This window comes from Mustela nivalis, assembly GCF_964662115.1.
Source record: "Mustela nivalis genome assembly, chromosome: 13".
Classification (NCBI taxonomy): domain Eukaryota; kingdom Metazoa; phylum Chordata; class Mammalia; order Carnivora; family Mustelidae; genus Mustela; species Mustela nivalis.
Genome location: NC_139032.1, coordinates 89,340,146 through 89,362,723, shown reverse-complemented (window position 1 = coordinate 89,362,723; position 22,578 = coordinate 89,340,146). Strand labels below are relative to the sequence as shown.

At 56.7% G+C, this 22,578-nt stretch overlaps 1 protein-coding gene across 5 annotated transcripts in view; it reads right to left on the bottom strand.

The window, feature by feature from the left end:
• The window catches only part of NTNG2 (netrin G2), a 65,755-nt gene that overhangs the window by 38,918 nt on the left and 4,259 nt on the right, over window positions 1-22,578 (bottom strand). For 3 of the 5 annotated variants that reach the window (XM_082696128.1, XM_082696124.1, XM_082696125.1), the window contains exon 2: window positions 21,361-22,424. In XM_082696128.1, coding sequence (XP_082552254.1) covers window positions 21,361-21,573 — 213 coding nt within the window. In that variant the 5' untranslated portion in view covers window positions 21,574-22,424. The remainder of the gene's footprint in view (window positions 1-21,360; window positions 22,425-22,578) is intronic. The other 2 variants (XM_082696126.1, XM_082696127.1) reach the window with 2 other exon arrangements.

The following is a 22,578-nucleotide window of genomic DNA, read 5'->3' as shown; positions in this document are numbered from 1 at the left end:
CCGGTCTTCAGGGGTCAGGCCGACTGTGATCTCAGATTCCAGCGGCCAGAGCCCCGAGCAAATAGATCTCCGACACCACCTGGGCCCTAGAAAGCTGGGGCGAGGGGAAGATCAGGGTGGGAGGACTGACATGTGAGTTTTTGATGATTTCCATAGACCCTCTGTCTGGAGCGTCGCTCTCCAAGCCTGGTGTCGAGCCCACGGGTACCAGACATCAAGCTGCCTTGCCCACCCCGATAACTCCTATCCACCCAGCACCGAAGGCTGTGCCCTTTCTCTGGCTGCCTCAACCCCTCTTACCTCTGAGCTTATGTTCCCGCAGCCACTCTCCCTCCTCAGCGTTTTCAGAGCCCTCCCCCACACGCCTCCTCCAGGAAGCCCTCCTTGCCTGACTCCCTATTTAAACCCAGTCCACTTGTCATCCATCATGGGACATCTGTGCTTATCTGGGACAACATAGTAAATCCTCTGTACAGGGCTTGGACCTCAGTAGCCGCTCACTCAATTACAGTTATTACTCTCATCCCATTAATTAGTCATTAATATCATGACCATTGGATTAGTATTACTGTATTTCATGTTGAATGCTGGTATTATTCCCGGCACGCCCGGACTGCTGTGAGTCACCCCACACCTCCCCCTCCCCCAGTCCTGCTTCACCCCCCGTGCTAACTTCCCTCACCCTGCCCAGCCCCCTGGCAGTCCCCACCACCGGTCGTGGGATCCCACACAGCTCCCGGCTGTCACCAGCAAGACTGACACGGCCAGCTCTGCCAGGGGACGGGGGTCCGGCCCGGCTGCCGACACCACGCTGCCATCACCTGCGGGGCCCGCTGGCCCTCCGCCCCCCGGGCCGGGAAGCAGATGGTCAGAAAGTAATGAATCAGCCTGTGTATTTACCAGCCCCGCGCCTGCTGCTGAGCGGGCTTAATCAACAGCGAGCACGATAAATAAATCCCCAGCCATCGCCAGCACAATTCTCTCCCTCGCCCTCCTGTTTCTCTTCTCCCTTGCCCCGCCCTCCCGCCCCAAGATCTTGGAATCCCGTTTAACCGTTTCGGGGTGCGGGGTGCGTCTCCTGTTCAAGGCGCCGACCCTGCTGAAACGGCAGCTCCTCCCCAGCATCATTGCTCTCTCCCTGGCTTTCCTTCTGTTCTCCCCTAGCGAGGGTTCCCAAGGAGGAGCCTGGGCCTGGGAGCCCAGCTGACCCCCAGCCCCCACCCCCAGAGCTGTGCCTCAATAGGACAGCTCAAGACGGCCCGGGGGAGGGAGGGGCCGGGCTGGAGGGCCTGCGGCTGCGCGCCTTCTTGGTCCGCACATTTACACGCATCTCCATGAGATCCGACTAATCATGAAACACAACCCAGACAACACCTGACTTAAAGCCAGAGAGAAAGTTAGGGGTGTTGGAGGCACCCCTAAACTTTTTAGGATGATACCAAAGCCAACATTTGATATTATTGAAAGCAGTAATTATTTTTTTAGACGGTTCATAAATATTTCCCAAAAAGTAAATAAATAAAAACCATACCTGATTCCATCTTTGAAACTTTATCCCTCCGAAATATGTAACACACCACATTTTCTATGCAAACTCTGGGGACTCGTGGGGTCCCATCGTCCCAGGGAGGAACCCCTGTTCTGGAGCAGTTAAGGAAACTGGTTTTGGGGTCTGAAACTCCTGGGTTTTAACCTCAGCTCTATCCATTGAAGCTGTGTGACCTTGAGGAAGTTGCTTTACCTCTCTGAATATGTAGTCTCTCATCCAACAGCATGTGATATAATGGGTATGAAATACCTAGAAAACCTCTCCAAATGGTAGCAATAATTATTCCAGAGCAGCTCCCAATACGCTAGCTCAGGAGCTCCCCCAGCAACCTTCAAAGGGAGGAAGGAAGGCGGGGGCCAACCGGCTCATTCACGGTAAAACCAGGACTTCACACCAGACACAGACTGCCTGGGGGGTTGCGGGCTCAGAAGTGGGTAATGACCATGGCATTCAGCGAGTTCGAACCAGGTGCCAAGGCTGGGCGAGGCACATCACAGCCATTCTGCATGGCATCTTCCCAGCAGCCCCTTGGGGTGGGGGCAGGGCTGCAGAATTACCTCCTCTTCACAGACCGAGAATCCGAGTACCTGCCAGCCCCACGTCCCTTCCTCTGAACAGAGTGGGACTAGCCAAGGAGATCTTGGGGACACCGAGCCCGTCCTATCATGCCTTTCCTGTCTCTGCAGACGCACCAAGGCAAGTTACCTGCGAGGTTAGGTGGTGGGGGTGACTGGGAGGGGTGAAGGCAGGGGTGCAGGGCGAGAGGAAGGCGGACAGCCAGGACCACAGCGCCAGGGAGTGGAATGGGAACAGACCCACGGAGACACTGAGCAGGAGTCGCCTGGAAAGAACTCTTCCACGGAGAAACCATTTCATACCACCAATTTCAGACCTTTCAATGGTCTCTTGAATGCTTTTGCTCCTGCGCTATTTTCTGTGCAAAGGGTGCAGCTGGGAGTCAGAGGCCAGGCTGTAAACAGTGCGGACAAGCTCTGGGCAAAAAAATATAACTGAGTGGGAAAGTTGACTATTAGCAGGGACGCTGGTAACCGAGCCCAGGGGAAGTCTGGCTGTTTGGACCTCGGGGTCCCTACCAAGGAGCCTGGGCAGGGGCGGCCACCAGAGTCGTAACCAAGTCTCGGGCAGAGGAATAAACAGCTCTGTGCGGACGAGCCTTGCATCCTAACCTGTGTCGAGATGAAATTTCAGTCGCTGGGCTCCGATGCGGCGGGTCTGGGGAATGTGTGCAGCAGCGTGCCAGAGCATGGTGGGAAGGGCCCTTGGATTTGTGGCAGGATAAGCAAATGGGACAGCCCTCCTCCAAGCTCCACCCTGCCACGTACAAGTCTCTCTGCTTCCCAGAGTCAAGTCTCAACGCCTGCTCTGCAGGGGCAGCGGCGCGAGGGCAGTGGCCCCATCGGCTTCCTTCCCCACGACAGCCAAGACCCTGGCATTCCTAGGGGCTCCTTGGGAGACCTTGGTGGAGTGGATGGACTCCAGGGGCGTGGGCAGGCTGACTCCTTGGGGCCCTTGTGAGAACGACAGCAGGTGCCGCGTGGCGAGCACCTCGCGCGGTCCCAGCTCCCCAGCGACGGGTGGAGGGACAGCGTCCCAGCCGGCCGTCACCAACCCTGCGGCTGGAGCACGAAAGCAGGGTCCACGCCCCGCCCGTGCGCTATCCTGGAAGATGGGGTCCTTCCATTTACACTCTGTAAATGAGGAAAGGCCGAGCAATGTCTCAAGGTCACACTGCTTCCCAGTGGCCGAGGGGGGGACCAGAAGCCGGGGAGTCGGGCTCAGGGGCAATTCAGGAAACTCTGCCCTTCACCCAGAAGGGAAGGACACGCCGCCTCCAGACCTGGGCCGCTCCCTTGAGATTCGGGCTCCACCCGGAGGCAGACAGCCCATCGCTCTGCCACCCAGGCGTGTGGGCAGGCCCAGGGAACAGTTTAGCAGCTGACAGATTTTTTTGAACCTGTCTGCCGAGTTGCCAACTGAACCGTCTCGTGCTCAGCCCGTCAACCTCGGCACGGCTGGAGGCATCTGCCTGTGGGAGGCGGGAGGCGGCCAAGGGGAGCCCTAGGGAGGGGTGGCAGGGGACACCAAGGGGGAGGGGGCTCTGAGGGTCATCCAGGCACCGCCAGCTCCCTCTTGCAGAACAGGACTCAGGGAAGAGCAAAGGTGGGGGAAGCCCACCGGTAGCTGGGCTAGCCCCAGCCTCCACCTTGCATGATGCTTCTAGAACTCTGGGGGGGACTCTTCCAGCCTGGGCAGGTGTGTAGGTCAATAACAAGTTCCCTGACCCATAGGGTCATGGAGCTGGGACACAGGAGACCGTTCTTAACCACCACGTATGACCTTGGGTGGGGCCTTGCCTTATCCGTACCTCAGTTTCCCCATTCATGAAAGGATCACGCTCTGTCCCTGGCCTCCCCAGCCCACGTTCCTCAGTCTCCCACACCCTTTGGCATCCCCACCTCTACTCCAGGGAGAAAGCTGGGGTATCAGGGGAATTCTCCCTAACAAATTATTTCCTATTTATTGGTAAGAGAAGTTGCAGCAGGGATAAATTATTAACAAAGCGGAAACGAGATTCTGTTGGGAACAGATCCTAATTCTAGCTGCCCTGCCCGTCTCTAACCTCCCCCGCAAGACTCCCCGTCCCGTTCCTTGGGTGGTTCCACGGACCCCGTCCCTGTTTCTCTCTCTCTCTCCTTCCCTCTGCCTGTGGGGTTCGCTCCCCTTCCCTTTCGGGTTTCTGTTTGAGCCGAAGCCTGGACCTCAGCAAGGTCATTCCCCCCCCACCCCCCACCCCCGCCGTGAATCAGCGGAAACCACCGGAACGCTGCTTCAGGGCTGGAGCGGCAGCTGGCCAGGGAGGCTTCTCTTGTTGGGGTGGGGTTTGCTGCTGTTGGGTTTGGTTTCTTGTTAGACGTGTTTCTTCCCAGCCCAGCCACTACTCACTGGGAAGGCCAGGGGCCTGAATGAGGGGTCTTCCCCGGGCTCATCCACCCTGGCAATGAGCATCCAGAGGTCACGGCGACAGCCACCGCCTCCCCACACCAGGTCATGCCCAGACCTCGACTCTGAACCAGCCACCGTGGACATCTGCTAATGAAGGAGCCACGTTAGACCCCCCGAACCTGCCCTGCCCTCAGGTCTTCAGCTGCCCAGAGCACCTCTCCTCTGCCCAATTCCCCAAATTGTTTGGGAGGAAAGGGAGGCCTTTCACTTCAGCCCTGCCCACAATTCACCTCCTTCCAGAACCTTCCATGACTGGGGCTGGACTCTAGGCCAGCAGGGACCAGGTCTTGCCCCCCCTTGCTCTACACCCCCAGTGACTATTTGCACGTAGTGGTATTTGCTAAACGTTCCTACCCCCGCACCTGGATCCCACGAGAGTGTACATGAGGGGCACTTTCTCGCTTGTCTCACTCCATCTCATCGCTCTGGTGCGGCTCAGAGAGGGTAAGCGGCCTGCCCAGCGCCACCCAGGGAGGACAGCGCGGTCAAGGGACTACTGAGAGATGGGGAGTTGCAGCGAGCCGGGTCCGCAGTCCCGTACCTACCTCTGGCTTCCCCACCAGACACAGCCAGCAAGACCTTCTGCCCACCCAAGGGCTTCCCCACCAGACACAGCCAGCAAGACCTTCTGCCCACCCAAGGGCATCAGGCTGCCCTGGAGGACTGTCCAGGAGAGGGTCAGCTGGGAAGCCCCGGGCAGAGGGGCAGGGATGTCAATGCCGAATGCTGCTCTCCGGGATCGCAGACCCGGAAGGACCGACTTCCTCCCACGGCTGAGCGGTCAGAGGGTTCGGGTGACATCTTGTCAGGGCTCTGGTTGGCCAGACAAGAGTTCGTCTCTCTAGGAGCTTAAACTCTTGTAGTGGTCTCCCCCCGTCTCCACAAGAGATACTTTCCAAGCCCCCAGGGGATTCCTGCAAACCCAGATGGCACCAAGTCCTACATAGACTGTTTTTTTTCCTGTATGGACACGCCTATGGTAAGGTTAACAGTGATGACTGATAATAAAATAGAGCAATCATAACCAAATACTGGAAGAAAAGTTACGTGAATGCGGCCACCCTCTCCACACACACCGCCCTGGGCCGCGCTCTCCCCTCTTGTGACGTGAGAAGATAAAATGTCTGGGTGATGTGATGAAGCGAGGGCAGGGCGTGGGCGTGGGGACGAAGCGTTAGGCTACGAGGGACCTTCTCACTACATGCCAGGAGGAGGATCACCTGCTTCCAGACCTTGGCTGACTGTGGCTAACTGACACCGCGGAGAAGGTGGGGGCGGGGGACAGCTGTACTGTTCAAAAAAAAACATTAGAAAAAAAGGGTACGTTCTGTTTTGCCCTGGCATGTGTGGATTCTTCCCACAGCCAAATTTCTAGAATGTTTGGGGTGGGAGGTTCTATCCCAACTGAAGAGAGCCTGGGCTGGTCTGTGTGCCCCCCCCACCCCCCCGCCACCGCAAGGGCGACTTCTGCACCGCAGCCCCTCACCCGGCGGAACGTAACTGAGCAGACCTGCGCCGGCGTCTGAGTCAGACAAGGAATGGCGCCCCGGCCCCTTGCATGCCCCCAGTGACAGGGGCTCATTACCACAAGAAGCAGAAAGGCCAAAGGAGACGGCTTGCTCCCTAGGAAGTCTGACAATAGGTTTGGCTCACACTGCACATGTCTCTTTGTTCCGGGCTCCCTTTCTGTCACATGTTGGTCCTGTGTTCTCTGGTCATGCTGTAAACACTTTCTAATTGATCTGAAAAAGCACTGAGAGAAGCAGGATTCGCCCAAGCTCTCCTCCTCCCCCATGCCCAGAGCTCAAAAAAACGCTTCCCCACCGGGGCCAGCAGGAAGGCTCAGCCGCTGGCCTCCTCCTGCTGTGCGGGGACACAACCTGCTCAGCCAAGGACCTCCAGCCTGGGCTCGGCCGAGCTGCTCTCTGCGCCCCCTTCCCGCCACCCCCCCCCCCCCCCCCGCGCGGCCCCCTCAAAGAGCCAACCCTTTCATTTAATCCCTCTTTAAAAAGTAAAGAGACGTAAAGAAGGGGGAGATACGAGGCTGACAGAAAGAAGGAGTGAGAGAAAGGGAGAGAGAGGGGCAGGATGGGGGCAGGGTGCCGGCAGGAGAAGAGCCGCAGACCGAGAAGCCCAGTAAAGTGCATTATTGATTCAGGACTCAGAAAATGCTTAGAGAGTAGGAAAAGCGTCCTGCTCTTTAAAAGCTTGTGCAAAGCCTAAGCCAGACACATGCAGCCTTCCCAAAGAGGGCCTGCTCTGCTGACATGAATATTTTATCACGGAGGAGAAAAAAATTGGCATGGAGGATTTAAACACTGGGGTGGGGGTCGAGGGGCGCCCTCCTCCTCTCCCGGAGCGGCCCTTGGCTTCCCTGCAGGAGAACAGAACAATGGGGCCTGGTGGTCCCTCAAGAGGCCAGGGGACTGGGGGCGCGGTGGGGGCGGAGCACCCACGGAAAGGGGCGGGTCCAAGAGGGGTGAGGTCGAAGCCCCTCCCCTAACTTTTGTCCGGCTGCCCCATCCCCCACCAGACGCCGGGTATGAGCCGCCAGTAACCCTAGAGGCTGCCCCTTCCCATAAAGTCCAAACCCAAACTGTCCCGACCTTCCCCTGGCCCTCCCTGCCTTCGGTTTCCACACGGAGTATTGCTATTGGCGCCGGACATCGTGATCCTGGTTTTTCCCGCAAAATTTCATTTCCTCTATGCATGACAATCCTGTGAGCTAAGGCACAACTCCGAATTCTGTTTTTCCCATGACGAACGGGGGTCAGGCTCGCCAGGCAACGTGGCCCATGTCACTTTGGTGAGCAAAAGGCAGAACCGGGGTTAGAAGTTCCAAATCACGCGCTCGCCGGGAAGCCGGGAAGCCTAACGCGCTGCCCCAGCCTCCTTGCCTCCCTGGTTTAGGGGATTTTCGCACCACAGATGGCTTTACAAACTGTTTTATGGTCCTATTGAAGTCATTTCCTTGCCTCGTTAGTCCTCTGGGCTCGGCTTCCTTTCCTGATGCCCCCTCCCGCCCGACCCCTGGCTTTCAGTGTGGGGCAGCCTGTCTGGAGCTCCTCCCCTCCAGCCCGAGGGGGTGTCTGCTTGACTGTCCCTTCCTCAGGGCCTGCATCCCTGGCCACTGCCCTCGCCCCAGGCCGGGCCGGCCCCCAGCCTGGAGACGAGCAGAAGAGATGTCTCTTCTCCTTAGCACCTTCTGGGGCTAATGTGTGCTCCCGGAAGGTGGAGCCCCGTACCTGCACGGCGCTTAATTAAGGCTTGCAGAGTGACTCCCCCTCCTCGGCAGGTCCCTTGTCTGGGTCCTCCGGATGCCATAGAAGTCTCCGGAGTCCATACAGTACCCAGACGGATGGCGATGGGTGGGGACGGCCGTGCCAACAACCGCAAGCTGGGACCGGCAAGGGTTTCTTCTCCCTCCTGGTCTCCAAGGAGTTAAGGAGCGGTGGGGCAGAGGAGACAGGAAGGACCCCTGGGCCTGCTCCCCCAGGACCCAGCTGGGCACCCCTGGACAGGTGTGTCACTCTGTGCAGGAACCGGTGGGTGAGGGGGGGAGTGGTAAGACTGAGCCTGCAAGATTTCATTCATCTGCTCGCTCGCTTCTTCATCCACTATTTCGGAATGTCCGCTGTGTGCAAAGTCGTCGTGGGAAGCAGACCTGGCTGCTATCAGAATTCCTGGAAGAGGAGGGTAGGCAAATATTCCCGGGCCCTAAGGCCAGAAATTCTGCTCCGGATTGAAAGCCAACCAGCCAACCCACCAACCCTGTCTGCAGGCACTCGGATGCCCCGCCAGATTTGGGAGCCTGGTGCAGCTGATCCGAAGAAGGGGTCCGATTCTACGCCAGGAGCCTCGCTTTCACCATCACCCCCATAGGTGAGGAGGGACCTGAGGCCCCTAGAGGCCAGGCACTGACTCAAGGTCAGGTAACCCGGGCACTTTGAGCTCTTACGAGAGCAACTGAGCCCTCTGAGGTGACCCCAGAAAAGCCACCTGTGGCTTGGTCCCCACAAATGGCCCAGATGACAAGCCTGGATGGGAACTGGCTGGGATGGTCAGCAAGGCTTCCTCGGGAAGGTGGGGTTTCCGGCAGGCCTGGAAGAAGGGCGGGCAGGATGTGGACAGGTGGAGGAAGGTTTAACTGGGCCGGGAGAGGAGTGCCCTGCACCGTGAGGCCAAGTGAAGGGCAGACGGGTTGTGCAGAATTTGCACAGGGAGAGATGCAGGGAGAAAAGAGTTAATGCGCTTGGCAGGGCAGGGGCCGGCGGGGAGCCTGGGAGGTAAGGGAGCCAGCGTCCATCTTGACATTTAGCAGCTGCCGGAAGGCCCTGGCTCTGGCTGGCCAGCCTTCCTCCAAGGAAGAGAGGTTAAGAGCCTGGGAGCGAAAGGCTCAGGACATCGGAGGGGAAGGTTGGCCTCCCACTGCCCCCCAAGGCTGGAGCAAGAAGCGAGCGCCTGTGGCTCAGGCCCAAGGATGGGTTCTAAGAACAAACTCCCTCCCAGCGTGCGGCCAAGGTTGGGGCCACTGGCCCCAGGACACTGTCATGGGACAATTCTCCACCGGGGAGAGGCCCCGGGGCCCCTCTTCCCCCCCTTCCTACCTCTGCCCTCTCCATGCCCATCCCCCACACTGAGAGGCGGCCAGATATTTGGGGAACCCCCGGTGGGAAGGGCCGGGCTGCCCGTTCCAGGCAGACGTGCTGGGTGGAAGGCGGTCGCCACGCTCCCCCTCCCCGCAGCGCCCCCGCCCCTCTATTTTTAGGTCCATTACTGTCCATTGTTGGGTGTATTTCTTTTCCCACTCCTTCCCCAGAAAAACAGCTCGGGTTCCTCCAGGCAAAACCATCTCGCCTTCCCTAGAGCTGGTGCGTGGGAGCGTGCACGCTGCCAAACAGACATGATATAAGTGAATTATCAAGTAAGTGGATTAGCAGACTCGCCATGTCTCAAAGGGCGGCGGGGGTGGGGCAGGGTGGGCGGGTGGGTAACTGCCACCATCGCTCACTCCTCCCCTGCCCTCCCTCCTCCAGCTGACAGGGACCATACGCTCACCCAGCGCAGAGGGCCACAGCACGCACGCGCGCACACAGATGACAACTAGCTCTATCCATCTGGAGCCTTCTAAGACACCCGGAGTGCCTCATATCAGCTGTAGATGGCGGGGTTAGCAGCTAAGTGCTGGGGCCAGGCAGCTCAGGGTAGAGGGGCCAAGCTCCTCTATTTCAATGCTGTGTGACTTTGGGAAAGTGCCTTAACCTCTCTGAACCTTGGGTTCCTTGTATTCAAAATGGGTATAAATATAGGATCCACCATAAGACTTCTGTGAGGATTCGATGAGCTGTTTAGGTTGAGTGCTTGGTATACAATAGGCACTCAATAAGTGTAAGCTGTTGCTCCTCTGAGGAGAAAGAGGTAAAATCAAGAAAACCCTCAGATAACGGGGCCATTCAGTTACAAGAAGACAAACATTGGTTTTCCTGAGTGTAGGGGCCCCCAGAGGGACCACAGGGGTCCACCGGTGGACTCAGGGTGGTCTGGGAAGCCCCATGAGCATTTGCAGCCATGCATGTGTGCCCTGCAGGTGTGTGTGTGTGTGCACATGCGCACACTGTTCCTGAATGAGCACCATGAATCCTCAAAGGCAGGAACCTCTGCTCTGGGGTCTGGCTGCTGAGGTGTGGGTTGGGCTCTAGCTTTGCCTGTCCCCTCCGGGTCCTCCTGCGTGTGTCTGGGACATTACTGGTTTTTTCCTTCTCTCTCCCTCTCCTTTCCCCTCTCTGGTTTACTCTCCAAGTTTAAAAGTTCCAAAGGCTAGAAACAGAACCAAGGAATGCAGTAGGATTCTGAGGGGAGTGTGCAGGCAGGAAATCTCCACCCCAAGACTTGCCTTGAGGTCACCCACCTCCCGGAAGCTAGTCCAGTGGGGAGCCCAGACCCCGCCCAGTGTCAGCCCCAGAGCTGCTGGTGAGGATTTTCGAAGATGCCTGTCTGGAGTGGGGACAGGGGCAGAGACAGTGTGCCCTTTGGCCGGCCGGCTTCTCTTTCTACTGTCATCTGCCTTTGGCTGTCTCTTGATACCCAGAGGGAGGGGACACCCCAAGAACCCCAGATAGGCAGGGCCATCCACGTGGGCTGGAGCAGAGGGAGGGGCCTGAGGGTTACACACAGGCTGCGTCTCCCCGCCTCCTTTTCACCTTTGCCCAACAACAGCCTCCGCTGTGACCGGGGGGGAACATGTCCTGGTCGTGTTTCATTTCCTTTTATTTCCCTGGTCGACACTTGGAGTCAAGTGGACGAATGACACGGGCAGAAGGAGGGAACTGGAATGAGGGACGGAGGGGTCCAAATGGTCCCACAGCACCCTGGCAATGGCTGGGGGACAAGGATGCCAGATCGTTGTTGATGGTCCGAGTTCCCTTCCTGGGGGGGCCGGGGAGGGCAGCCCTAGAGCATCCCCGGGTTAGGTGTGGAGGGCAGATCAGATGTGCAAAATTTCTGCAGGGGGAGATAGGTTGCATTTCTCTAATGGAGGTGACCCCTGCGCAGCCACACCTTGGGGTCCCGGGCCCCTTCCTGTCTGCCCCAGCACACAACACCACAGCTCGTGGGCAGGCTGGCATGGGGGCCTTGGAGCTCCCCAGGACCCTGGAGAGCCAGCTCTGAGAACAGCCGTGTCACCAGAGGCTCACCCAAGGGGCCCAGAAAGGAATGTGTTAACCTTATGTCACATCTACACTGAAGAGTGAGCGCCCCCCCCCCCCCCCCCCGTGGGCTGCAGGTGGCTTTCAGGCAGGCAGCCCATGCCCCCCCCCCGACAAATGCCGTGAGGTCAAATCCCAGGCACAAGTGCACGAGGGAAACATGGTGTGGAACGCCACCTGTCCCCAGGGCTCTGGTCTACTCCTTCAGGAGAGCCCGGGACCTACAGCTGACCCTCGTGGGTCTGCCGTCCCTCCCTAGGGGCCCGAGGAAGTCACTGCATCCTGTGGGGCCTCCGTTTCCCTCATGTAGGAAGCGAGGGAGCTGGAGTCACTAGTGGTTTCCCATTGTGTTCACAGGAGTCCTGGGACTGCCTGGAGGTCAGGAGCTCAGGGCCTCGGGTCGGGGGCAGAGGGTCACTGGCAGCCCCGTCCAAGGAGCCGTCTTTCCCCTGAGCCATCAGTCCCACGGGCATGTGCTCCTAGGTATTTCGGTTCCTCTAATCTCTCAGACCCCTTCCAACCTGCACTCCCTACTTGAGATGCAGGATAATTAGCAGTGGCATTTATATGTCGGGGGGCGAAGTGAGACCCAGGCTCCGGTGCCCTGCTGAGTGGGTCCGGGAGCGGGTTGCTGTAGAAGCTAAGGAGGAGCCACTCTGAGACTGGAAAGAAGCACAGGCTGGGCACCCCTCCCGTTACCCTCCTCTGAGCATCGGCGCTAACGTCCCAGCCTGAAAGCTTGGTCGGGAATCAAGGAGACACAGAGGAGGAAAGGACCGAGGGAAAGAAAGGGAGGGGGAGGGCAGGAGCACTGGGGCTCCCCCTCCTCCGCTTCACCCCGGCACCGCATTAAATGCCTGGGATCGGAGTCCAAGCCCAGACTGTCCACTTAATGCTGGGGTCTCAGTCTCCTCATCTGTAAAATGGGGAAAGTAGTTTTTATCCTGTAGGCTCTCTGGGAGGACCCGAGGATACACCACGCACAGGATACTCAGTGTTTCCTGGGAAGTGATGGACAGCCCAGAGGCCCGCCCTCGCACGGATGGTCAATGGGTTGTCCACAAGGATGACAAGAACACGGAGTGGAGAAAGAACAGTCTTTCCATCACACGGTGCTGGGGGATCTAGCTATCCTCGTGCAAAAGAAGGAGGCCGGAGGCTTATTGTACACCACAGACCCAGATGAACTCAAAATGGATCAAAGATCTAGACATGAGGGCGAAAACTCTAGAAGTCTAAGAAGAACACATGGGGGGAAACACTTGTGACACTGGACTTTGCAAGGGTTTCTCTGATACGACACCCAAAGCACAAGCAACAAAAGGAAAAAAATAGATCAATTAGATTTCACTAAAGTAAAAAAATATATATATTGTGCATTAAAGGACACCATCAAGAGAGTGAAAAGGCTAACCACCAAGTTGGGGAAATATTCGCAAATCGTATGTCTGATACGGATCTAGCACCTAGCACACGCATCAAGGACATGTAAAAGAAGACAATCCTGTGAAAAAATGGGCAAAAGACATGAATACACATTTCTCCGTAGAAGATACACAAGTAATCAGTAAACCAGTCACTAGAGAAAGGTGAATCAGACCCGTAGGAGATGCCACTTCACACCCACTAGGTTGGCCATAATAATAAAAAACAAAACAAAACAAAAAAACAGGAGATACGCCGTGCTGATGAGAGTGTGGAGAAACTGGAACCACGTCCCATGCCGGCGGGAATGAAAAGTGGTGTGGCCACTGTGGACGACAGTTTGGTGGCTCCTCAAAAACTTAAAAATGGAATTACCATATGACACAGCAATTCCACTCCCAGATGTAGCCCCAGAACCATGTCCACACAAAAAGTGCACACACAAGGACATAGCAGCATTATTCCTAACAGCTCCAAAGCAAAATCAACCCAAATGTCCACTGACTGGGGCACGGAGGCAGAAATGTGGTCTAGCCATACAGTGGAATATTCCTCAGCCTTAAAAATGGAACAAAGTAGTGACCCCTACCACCGCATGACAAGCCTCGGGAATGTGATGCCAAGTGAAAGACGTCAGGCACAAAAAGGCACGTGTCGTAGGATTCTACTTCCATGAAGGGTCCAGGAGAGGCAAACCCATGGAGACGGGAGGCTGACTCGTGGTCGCCAGGGGCCAGGGGGAGGGGCCCTGGGGAGTGACCGCGAGTGGAGAAGGGATTCCCTTCTGGGGTAATGAAAAGTGTCTCAGAACTACATAGAAGCGGTGGTCACACAACATTTTGAGTGTACTAAATGCTCTGAAACTGGATCCTTAAAAATAGTTAAAAAGGCAGATGTTATGGTCTGTGTATGTTACTACAACAAAAAATGTTAACGGTTCATTTCACGTAATGTGAATTTCACCTCAGTCAGAAAAAATTTTTAAGTTCTTTTAAAAACAGCACCAAAAGGAGAAAAAAAAAACAAAACCCAAAACTTTTAACCATGTGTGGGGATAGATGTTAACTAAGTTTATCATAGTGGTCATTTTGTAATATCTACATATATCAAGTTGTAACATTATACACCTGAAACGAATACAGTGTTATACATTAATTATATCTCAATAAAAAAAAGAATTTATAGACCCAGAAGGAAATTATGTGATGTACCATTGTATTTTTAGTGCTCATCTTTATTTTTCTTTGTTTTGATTTTCATTTATGAAACTACTATAATAAAAGAGTTTGAACTTGAAACAAAGTCTAGCGCTGGACTCGGCACTCAGAACCCCTCTATGTGCCCTGGGATCCCCCATTTTTTCTGCCTGTGACCAAAGCTGAACCCTAGCCCAGATTTCTCCAAACTCCCAGAATCTATTTGGCCATCCACCTGGAGTGCTGGTGAATCTAGGCACACCGCATCATGGCGCAGTGGGGGAAACTGAGGCCAAGGGGGCCTGGCCTGGCGTGCCAGCAGCAGGGAGGCTTTGCAGAACTGGAAGCGCCTGGCTCCCCTCTGGTGCTTGTTCAGCTCTCGCACGCTCCCCCACCCCCCGCCAGCAGTTGGTGTGTGCGCAGGGAATTAGAAACACATTTTCATATATTTAAGCAAATCTGCCGCTAAGGAAAAACAGATCAGAACCTGCAAAGCGAAGCCGAGCAGAACCGTTTTCTGCATCATCCGCCACTTCCTAGTTTCCTCGGCACTTGGTGCCCGGGGCGCTCGTGGGCCAGATGGACCCTGGCCAGGTCTACGCCGGGGAGCCTGGGCCATGGGGGCTGTGGGATGGGAAAGGAGCTTTGCAGCCCGGGCTCCGGTCCTGGGGTGGCCAGGGCTGCGCGGCAAGGGCACCCCCTCCTTTGGGCCTGCCACACTCTGCTCCAGCCCCTCTGGCCTCTGCCTGACCACTGTTCCCCTCCCCCCCCCCTCCCACCACATCCTTGGCCCAACCCCCCAGCCGTCCCCCAACATTAGGAGCCAGAGAGAAGAAGGCAGAATCCCAGGCGCACCACTGAGTGGACCTAGGGAAGCTTCGGTGTCTCTGTTCATCTGCCTAATGGAACCGCAAGCGCTCCACCGCACAGAATTACAGGGAGGGGGGTTAGATGGGACGAGGCGGTGACGTGGCTCGTGCCCCCCCCCCCAGGCATCCACACGCCCCCTCCGCAGGTCCCCCGCACACCCCCACCCCACGACCTTCGCGCCAGCTGTCACGCCTCGGCATCCCTCCGACCCCTCGCCCCACCCCAGGCGCCCCATCTCTGAACTCGCATCGTGCACGCGGACTCTACCTCCCTTTCCAGGCCTGGCCAACAGCGTCGCCTTCTATGTGTTATGTTCTACTGTCCCTCCTTTTGTCTCTCCAGCTAAGTTCTGGGATGGAAAAAGAAAATCCCTTTTTTTGGCACATTCATTCTGTGCCAGGCGCCCCGCTGAGGGCTCTCCGAGGCTTGTCTCCTCTCATTCGTCAGCCTTCCTCTGAGCCTGTGGCCGCTGTCATCCCAACGATCAGATGAGAACATGGAGCCTCGGAGTGCAAGGGACTCGGCCAAAGTCCCACAGCCCAGAAGGACGGGGTAACAGCCCTCGCATTTGCCCCTTCCCAGATCCCAGATTCTCACCCACAGTGGGGGGTCGCCTGCCCGGCTGTGCAGCCGGGGATCATACAGGCAACGCCGGAGACACGTGAGAACATATTAAAAACCAAAGCTGGAGAGTGTAGATAGAGATGGAAGAGGAAGATGAGCCTGGGGAAGGCAGGGGTGTGTATGCTGGAAAGTTCTAGAGCTTCTGACACTGCCTTCTGACACTTCTGACTCTGGAGGCTGCCACCTCCAGGCTCCTTCCTCTCTCCACCACCCTCCAGGGGGTGTCTGGACCCAAAGCCATTCCCTTAAGAAAGGTCAGGAGCAAGGATCTCACACCTGCGGGCACTGACCGCCCAGCAACGCTGCCCCCAGCCTGTCACTCATCCGCTCCCCAGGAAGGAGACTTCACTGTGCAGGAAGATGTCATGCATGGAACTATTCTTGTCCCAAGCCGGGCCCTGCCTCAGGCGTTTCAACAGAATGAACTGCCTTAACTAAGGGTTGGGTGAAGCTCTGGTTCCAAAGTCGCTTTCTACTTAAGGACAGAGCTGTGCAGACCGCCTGCTGTCACCCCATGCCAGTCCCACAAAGCAGGGGCTCCAATGGAGCCAAGCGGGAGCTTCCGGTGCTTCCTCTGCCCTGATCAAAACCCTAGTTCTTCCTGTAAGACTCAGTTCTAATCTCTCCTCCTCTGAGAAGTTTTCCTGGATCACACCCACCTTCCACTTACCCGACCACTTGTTCATTAAACGCATGCCTCGCACAGATTGGAGACAGAAAGATGGGACAGCTCTACTTCTGGGGAGCTCACGGTCCAAGGCAAACGAAACACCAGGAGTACAATAGCCCTCGTGAATAAGCGTCAACCATATGCCAGGGGCTGTGCACCACAGTCCTGTTTGCCTATCCTATTAATAGCAGCAATTTGAGGCTCAGAGAGGTTAAGCCTCATACCAAAGGTCACACAGCATGAGGTTCTAACCTCCATCTCTCTGTCCCTAGGACCCACGCCCTAAACCACTAGGCCAACATCAGTGAGCAGGAAGACGGGGATGTGACCAGACAGGGGCCTTTTATCCACCTGGGTTAGGGAATCAGGGAAAGCCTCCTGGATGAGGGGAAGTCCAACCTAAACCTTGAAGACTGAGCTGGGGTTTTCCAGGTAAATGGGGAAGCCTTGGAAATGAAGGAAGCAAGGGAAGACATTCTGGGTGGAGGAGGCGGCCCAGGCAAGGGTACAGAGGTGGGAAGCGTGGCGGGCTGGAATACAACGGGTGAGCTGAAGAGACGCATCTTCACCTTTCGGGGGCTCCCACCACAGCAGCTCTGTCTCCCCACCTATTGGTAGTGTATATGGGTAACGTCTGTCTGCCGGTCTGTCTCTTTGAGGACAGGAGGGGGTGGGGGCGAGTTGTTCCACACACTCTCCCCTGAGGGCTTGGGGACCAGGAAAACAGAGGGGGAAGGAGGGCTGAGCCAGCGGAGCCGTCAGGTCAGTGTGGCTTGGTGGGAACATTTTGTGAACATGGTGGTCTGGCGGGAGGAGGGACATCTATGACCTTGATTCTACATATGGTGTTCAATGTCACGGTCGGGAGGGGCTTGAGGACTCAAGGATTCACATGACCCAGCAGTCCCCTTGGGTTGGGGGACAGGGCCATGTGCTCTGCATCTGGGTAAACCAAGGCACAGAGAAGGTAAAGCTTGAGGGAAAAGGGTGCTCAAAGATACACCTTCATGGCCTATTCCTGGTTTCCCATCAAGCCCAAGACCAAGGGTCCTGTACATGTAAAGTCTCCTTGGATAAAAAGTTTAATGTTCATCTATTTCAAAATCAAGAGGATCAAGATTGGATCAATAATCATATCAGGGGCGCTTGGGTGGCTCAGTGGGTTAAAGCCTCTGCCTTCGGCTCGGGTCATGATCCCAGAGTCCTGGGATCAAGCCCCACATCGGGCTCTCTGCTCAGCAGGGAGCCTGCATCCCCCCCCCCCCGCCGCTCTCTCCGCCTGCATCTCTGCCTACTTGTGATCTCTGTCTGTCAAATAAATAAATAAAATCTTTAAAAAAATCATCATATCAAAGCCTGACGCGAGAACAAAACTCACCCTCTTCGATGTTTCTCTCAGAAGCTGGTGGGGCGGGCAAGGCGGCCCAGGGTCGCCGCCCATTACAGACGAGGAAACCGAGGTTCAGAGAATCTAAGTGACCAGAGACGAGGAAACCGAGGTTCAGAGAATCTAAGTGACCAGAGAATGGCAGAGCTGGGATGGGTCCTCAGACCCCAGGCCTGTGGCTCTAGACGAGATACCCACAGCCTCTCTGTGGAAGCTTCCAGAGGGTCTCAGGGATGTCAGCTCCCAGCTCCAGCCCTCACTCCTGGGCTTGCTGCTCCCCACCATCTCCTTGAACAGGGATTCGTCACATAGCCCCTGCGGATCGCCTGGGAACGTCAGCCGTGGGGTACGCGCACCACGAGGCCGTTACATACCTCGGACCGTACCCTGGATGTCTCTGAGATCCCTGGATCGCGTGTTAAAATGCAGTTCCTGGCTCAGCAGTCTGGGGCAAGCCTGGGATTCTGCATTTTTAATAAGGTGAATCCAAGGACTACATCTTAGGCAGCAAGGGGGGACCCGTAGGGTCGCTTTAACCACCACCTGCCTGGTCTGCGGCCAGCACCCCACCCCCTCTCTTCCTCACCATCTCTCTCCTGAGAACCGAGGGTCAGCTTTTGTCTCCAGAGGCACAAGGAGAGTGTTTTGGGGCACCGTGGGGCTGATCCTGACACCCAACAGCACAGGGGATGAGAAGCCTCAGCGGGTACGGCCTCTCCTGCCCCCGGGCCCTGCCGCGTGGCCAGGCTGGCCCTCTCCCGCCGGCCTGGAACAGAGGGTGGGGGGCCGCCCGTGCTCTCCTGCAGTCCTCATTGAAATTTTGCCCTTGCCCTCGGATCCTTGGTTGAGAGCTCATCCCTATTAATTCTCATTGTGCATTTAGAGCCAATAGGTTTTTATTTATTCATTTATCTTGGTCTTCTCCCCGCTCCCCTTCCTCACCAGGCTGGAATTTACAATTCAGGTCTCAGGTGGCCTTGCGGAAGGACGGGAAGCCTGGCAGGAGGGAGGGTCCGCACCCTGAACCCTGAAAACAGTGGCTGCTTCGTGCCCTCCCCGTGCACCCTGGGGGGGGTGCTCCAGGGCTCACACTCTCACTGGCTGCATGTGGGGACAGGTCCAGCAGTCGCTGCAGGGACCCACTGGGCACTGGCCTGGCTAACGGGTCAGTGAGTGGCCGGATACCATTAGGGCGCCCCCTGGTGGTTCATGCCGCCGGCTGGGCCTGCAGGAGTCGGAGCTCCCGGACCACCCAGGACGGGCCGGCTGCCCAGGGACTGGGAATGCAGGGCGTGCCATTCTGGAGGCCGGACAGAGGCAAAGAAGAAAAGCCAGGGACACTGCTGAGCCCGTCCTAACGATAATGGTAAACACACAACTCCCACTGCACATTGAGAACCCACTGTGTGCCAGCTCGATCCCCGGCCGGCTCCATGCCTCGCATACGGGATTATCTCTCCTGTACCGGGCAGGAAGCTGAACCTCTGCGAGGGAAGGCGGAGCCACCTGGTGGGGGAGCGTGGGCTCCGGCTGCAGACAGGCTGCCGTCTGCCTTCCAAACGGAGTGACCTTGGCGGGATTTAGGCAACCCCTTCTAATCCCTACAACAGGATTAGAACAGGACCCACTCAGAGCATCCTAGAGATGATTAAATGAGACACAGGCAGGACCTGCTCTGGGGCGGCAGCACGGGGCGGGGGGGGGGGGGGTGCGGACTTGAAGTTATCTGGATGTGACCCCCTCCCCCACCGCTCCCTGCAGAAGCCAGCCCCCCTCCACTGGCCAGGCAGAGTCCCCACTCTTGTTGGCCGCACACTTGTAGTAATAGGCAGAGCGGGATGGCAGCCTGTGATGAAACATTGAAGTCCATCAGGCAGGTGTGGAGACACTGAGGACCCTAGGCAGGACCGAGGCAGGAGATGCTGAAGAGGCTGTCCCTCCTCTCCTCCGGTCCCGGGAGAGAAGGAGAGGGGACGGCAGCTCCTCCCAGACCCCAGCACTCAATGACCCCTGCCAGGGCTCAGGCGGGACAGCAGTAGGATTGGGGGAGGGTGAGTACCCCACCCTGGCAGGTGCCCTGGGTCCTCCCTATGAGAGTGGGGGCAGGGCAGAGGCCCAGAGCTAAGGGTATCGTGAACCAGCTTCGGCCAGGAGAGGGCCTCAGACTTGCATTTGATGGTCATCTCCACCCCTCAAGCCCTTGACCAGATGCTGGTCCAGTGAGTTATGATGTAGCGGCCCCGTCCCACACTCTTCCCCCCAGTACATTAAAGCATTGATGAATATTTAAGAGAAGAAATACAGTCAGGACTCTAATACAAGAAGCGGAGGTTGACTCTGTCCCGGGAGTGTGTGGAGAAGTCTTTGCATGAGCTGGGCTGGGTCGCTCTCTGAGTACATAGGCTCAGAACTGAGCTCCACTGCCCCCCAAGTGTGGCCTTGCTCCTGACCTTTACAAGCTGACCCCCTTGCTCATCCCTGAGCCGTGAAGCCCTGGGATCCCCAGTGCAGCGATCCCCATGAGCTATCCAGCAACGCCCGCACGCCCGCTCCCAGCCCTCTGCTGCCTCCCCCCCCCCACCACCACCACACCGCTTGCTCCCTCGGCCCAGCCACCAGCCACAGTAACAGCCTCCCTGCTGACAGTCCAGACAGGAAGCTACCTTCCCAGGCTGACTGCTCTGTGATCGGAATGCTGCCGCCCGTGGGACTGAGGCGTCCTCAGGAGCCCAGCGGAATACCTGCTCAGTCCAGGCATAAGCCCAGAGACCTGGAAGCTCCCTCAAGGACACCCAGAGGCAGCAGTCACCCCGAAGAGGCTGCCGAGCAGCTCCTGCAGCCTGGCTGCCCAGCCCAGGCTCCTGCCAGGCACAGGGGGTGGGGATGGAGAGCTAAGGCTTGGCCAAGTGGGAAGGTCCCTCTCGGCAGGCAGCTTAGTTCAGACCCTTGAATCACAGCTTTACCACTTGCTGGTGTGACCTGGAGCCTCAGTTTCCCCATCTGAACCACAGGAATGACAACAGCTAATACCTATGGGGCACTTGCTCTGTGAAAGGCCCTACTCAGCATTTCACACATATGAATCAGCTCACTTGCTCCTTACAATGCCCATTTTACAGACCATGGAACAGAGGCCCAGAGATGCCACTGGTTCAGAGCCCACCCCTTAAAACTCCTCCTTGATACAACAGAGAATCAGCCTGGGTCAGCCGATGGGAGGACTTGCACATCAAGCTCTTAGCCCACACGAGGGGCTCCCATGAATGGTCCCTCCTATTATCACCGCTGTTGTGGTTGGTAACACAAGTTACTCAAGTGCTCCATGGCTCTAAGACCCCGTCCCTCTCTAATTAAGGGTTCAGGTGACAACACCTGAACAGCTGCTGTCCCCCTGACTTAACCAGTGACTGCAGTCACCACACATAGGGATGGGATAACCAGCCACCCTTATGAACCCCCTCTGCACTTGCATCAGACCTTCCCCTGCAGAGCTCCAGTTGGCATGTGGCATGCACTGGCCTGGCAACACCGTCTGCCGGATTGGAGCAGGTGGGCTAGGACGTGGTACCATAGAAGGGATGCACGGAGCGCTCTGTGCCCTGGTCCCTTGCTCAGGGGAGGCGGGGCTTGTCTGCACGGCCCGGCCCAGGACCCATCACTACTATGGTTTTCCCAAGAGAAAAGGTACCCATCCCAGAGAATGATGTCACATGACCGCAGAGCCCTGGGGGTGGCCTTGGTTTGGGCCCTTTTCCAAGGTGGGACAGCCATCTGCTCCCAACCCAAGATTCGGGAAAGTCAACCTTGCATCTCTCTGGTCCTGCCGTTCTGCCCACCCGTCAGCAGAGTCTGTCCCGGACCCCCTCCCCCTTGGCCTAAGCAAACAGAACAGTGGGGGGCTGACTTACGTGGGAGCAGAACCTCTCAGGGGGGTCTCCGCACGTGATGCCAGAGGGCTCCACCTTCACTTTGACGTAGTCCTTCAGCCGCATCACCTTGGGCTGGCAGGCATAGAACTCCCAGGTGGGGCCTTCGTCCGTGGTCACCCAGGATTTGCAGATGTCGTAGTCCCCCGAGGCCAGTGGGAGGCAGTGCAGGAAAAGTGCGAGCAGGGGCAGCATGGCTGCGCAGTCCGCAGGGGCGTGGCCCAGACAGGCCCTGGAGAGGCAGCGACTGGGTCAGGCGGGACTCTCGGCCTCAGCATGGAAGTGCCACATCTACCAGGCACCGGTGGCTGGATGTCCCAGGGACGGGAGCAGTGCGGGCTTGTGAAGAGCGAGCAACTTGTTTCTTCCCAAAGGCCGATTCAGAAAACTCAGAGCCAGCGTTTCTCAGACTGCTGATGGGCAGATCAAAAAGTTGCCCGTAACTTTGCGTCCTCCTAACCTTGGCATTACACCTCTCCCAGAGGTGAATCTGATCAAGTCAGGCAGGCTCTCCAATTGTGACAGTGGATGGAAATGGGATAGGGAGCAAATCCTCAGGGACCTGGCGTGAGGCCGGATCAGATTGCTTTTAATTTTTGTCCTTCCAATCAATCCAGGTCTTTAAAGGGCCCTTAAATGTGTGATGTGCTCAACAGAACTGCAAAACAACCCTCCAGCCTGCGTTGTAAAGATAAAATAAAATCAGGCGGTGTACGTGTTAGCTGGAACCGTGTTCCCTCTGTGGGACTGGACTGGCATCTCAGACCCATAAAAGAGATTTCTTTTCACATGGGCTTAAAGTGACAACAATTGTGTGGCTGGACTGCCACGTAAAAAAACGACTGAGGTTCTTAACTGGGGAGAAGCTTATTTGGCTCTGCTTTGTGGGGACAGGCACTAATGGGGGCCAGCTGACCTTGGCTGGTAGCCATCGGCAACTTATTATGAAGTTTCTGACACTTCGGCTCTCAATCCATCCAGGTACCCGGGGGCTGGCTTGTCTTTCATTGTAAGAGGGGAGGAAGAGAGCTCATTAGCAACAACACCTGCAACAAATTAAAAAGAGAAGGGGGGCGATAAAGATGCATAAGAATAAAAGCTCTCTGGCAAAATGTGCACAAAAAAAAAAAAAAAATGAGGCTGCATTAGCAAGGTCTCCCGAGAAAGCCGGGTTATTTTTATTAATATTAGATTTGCACA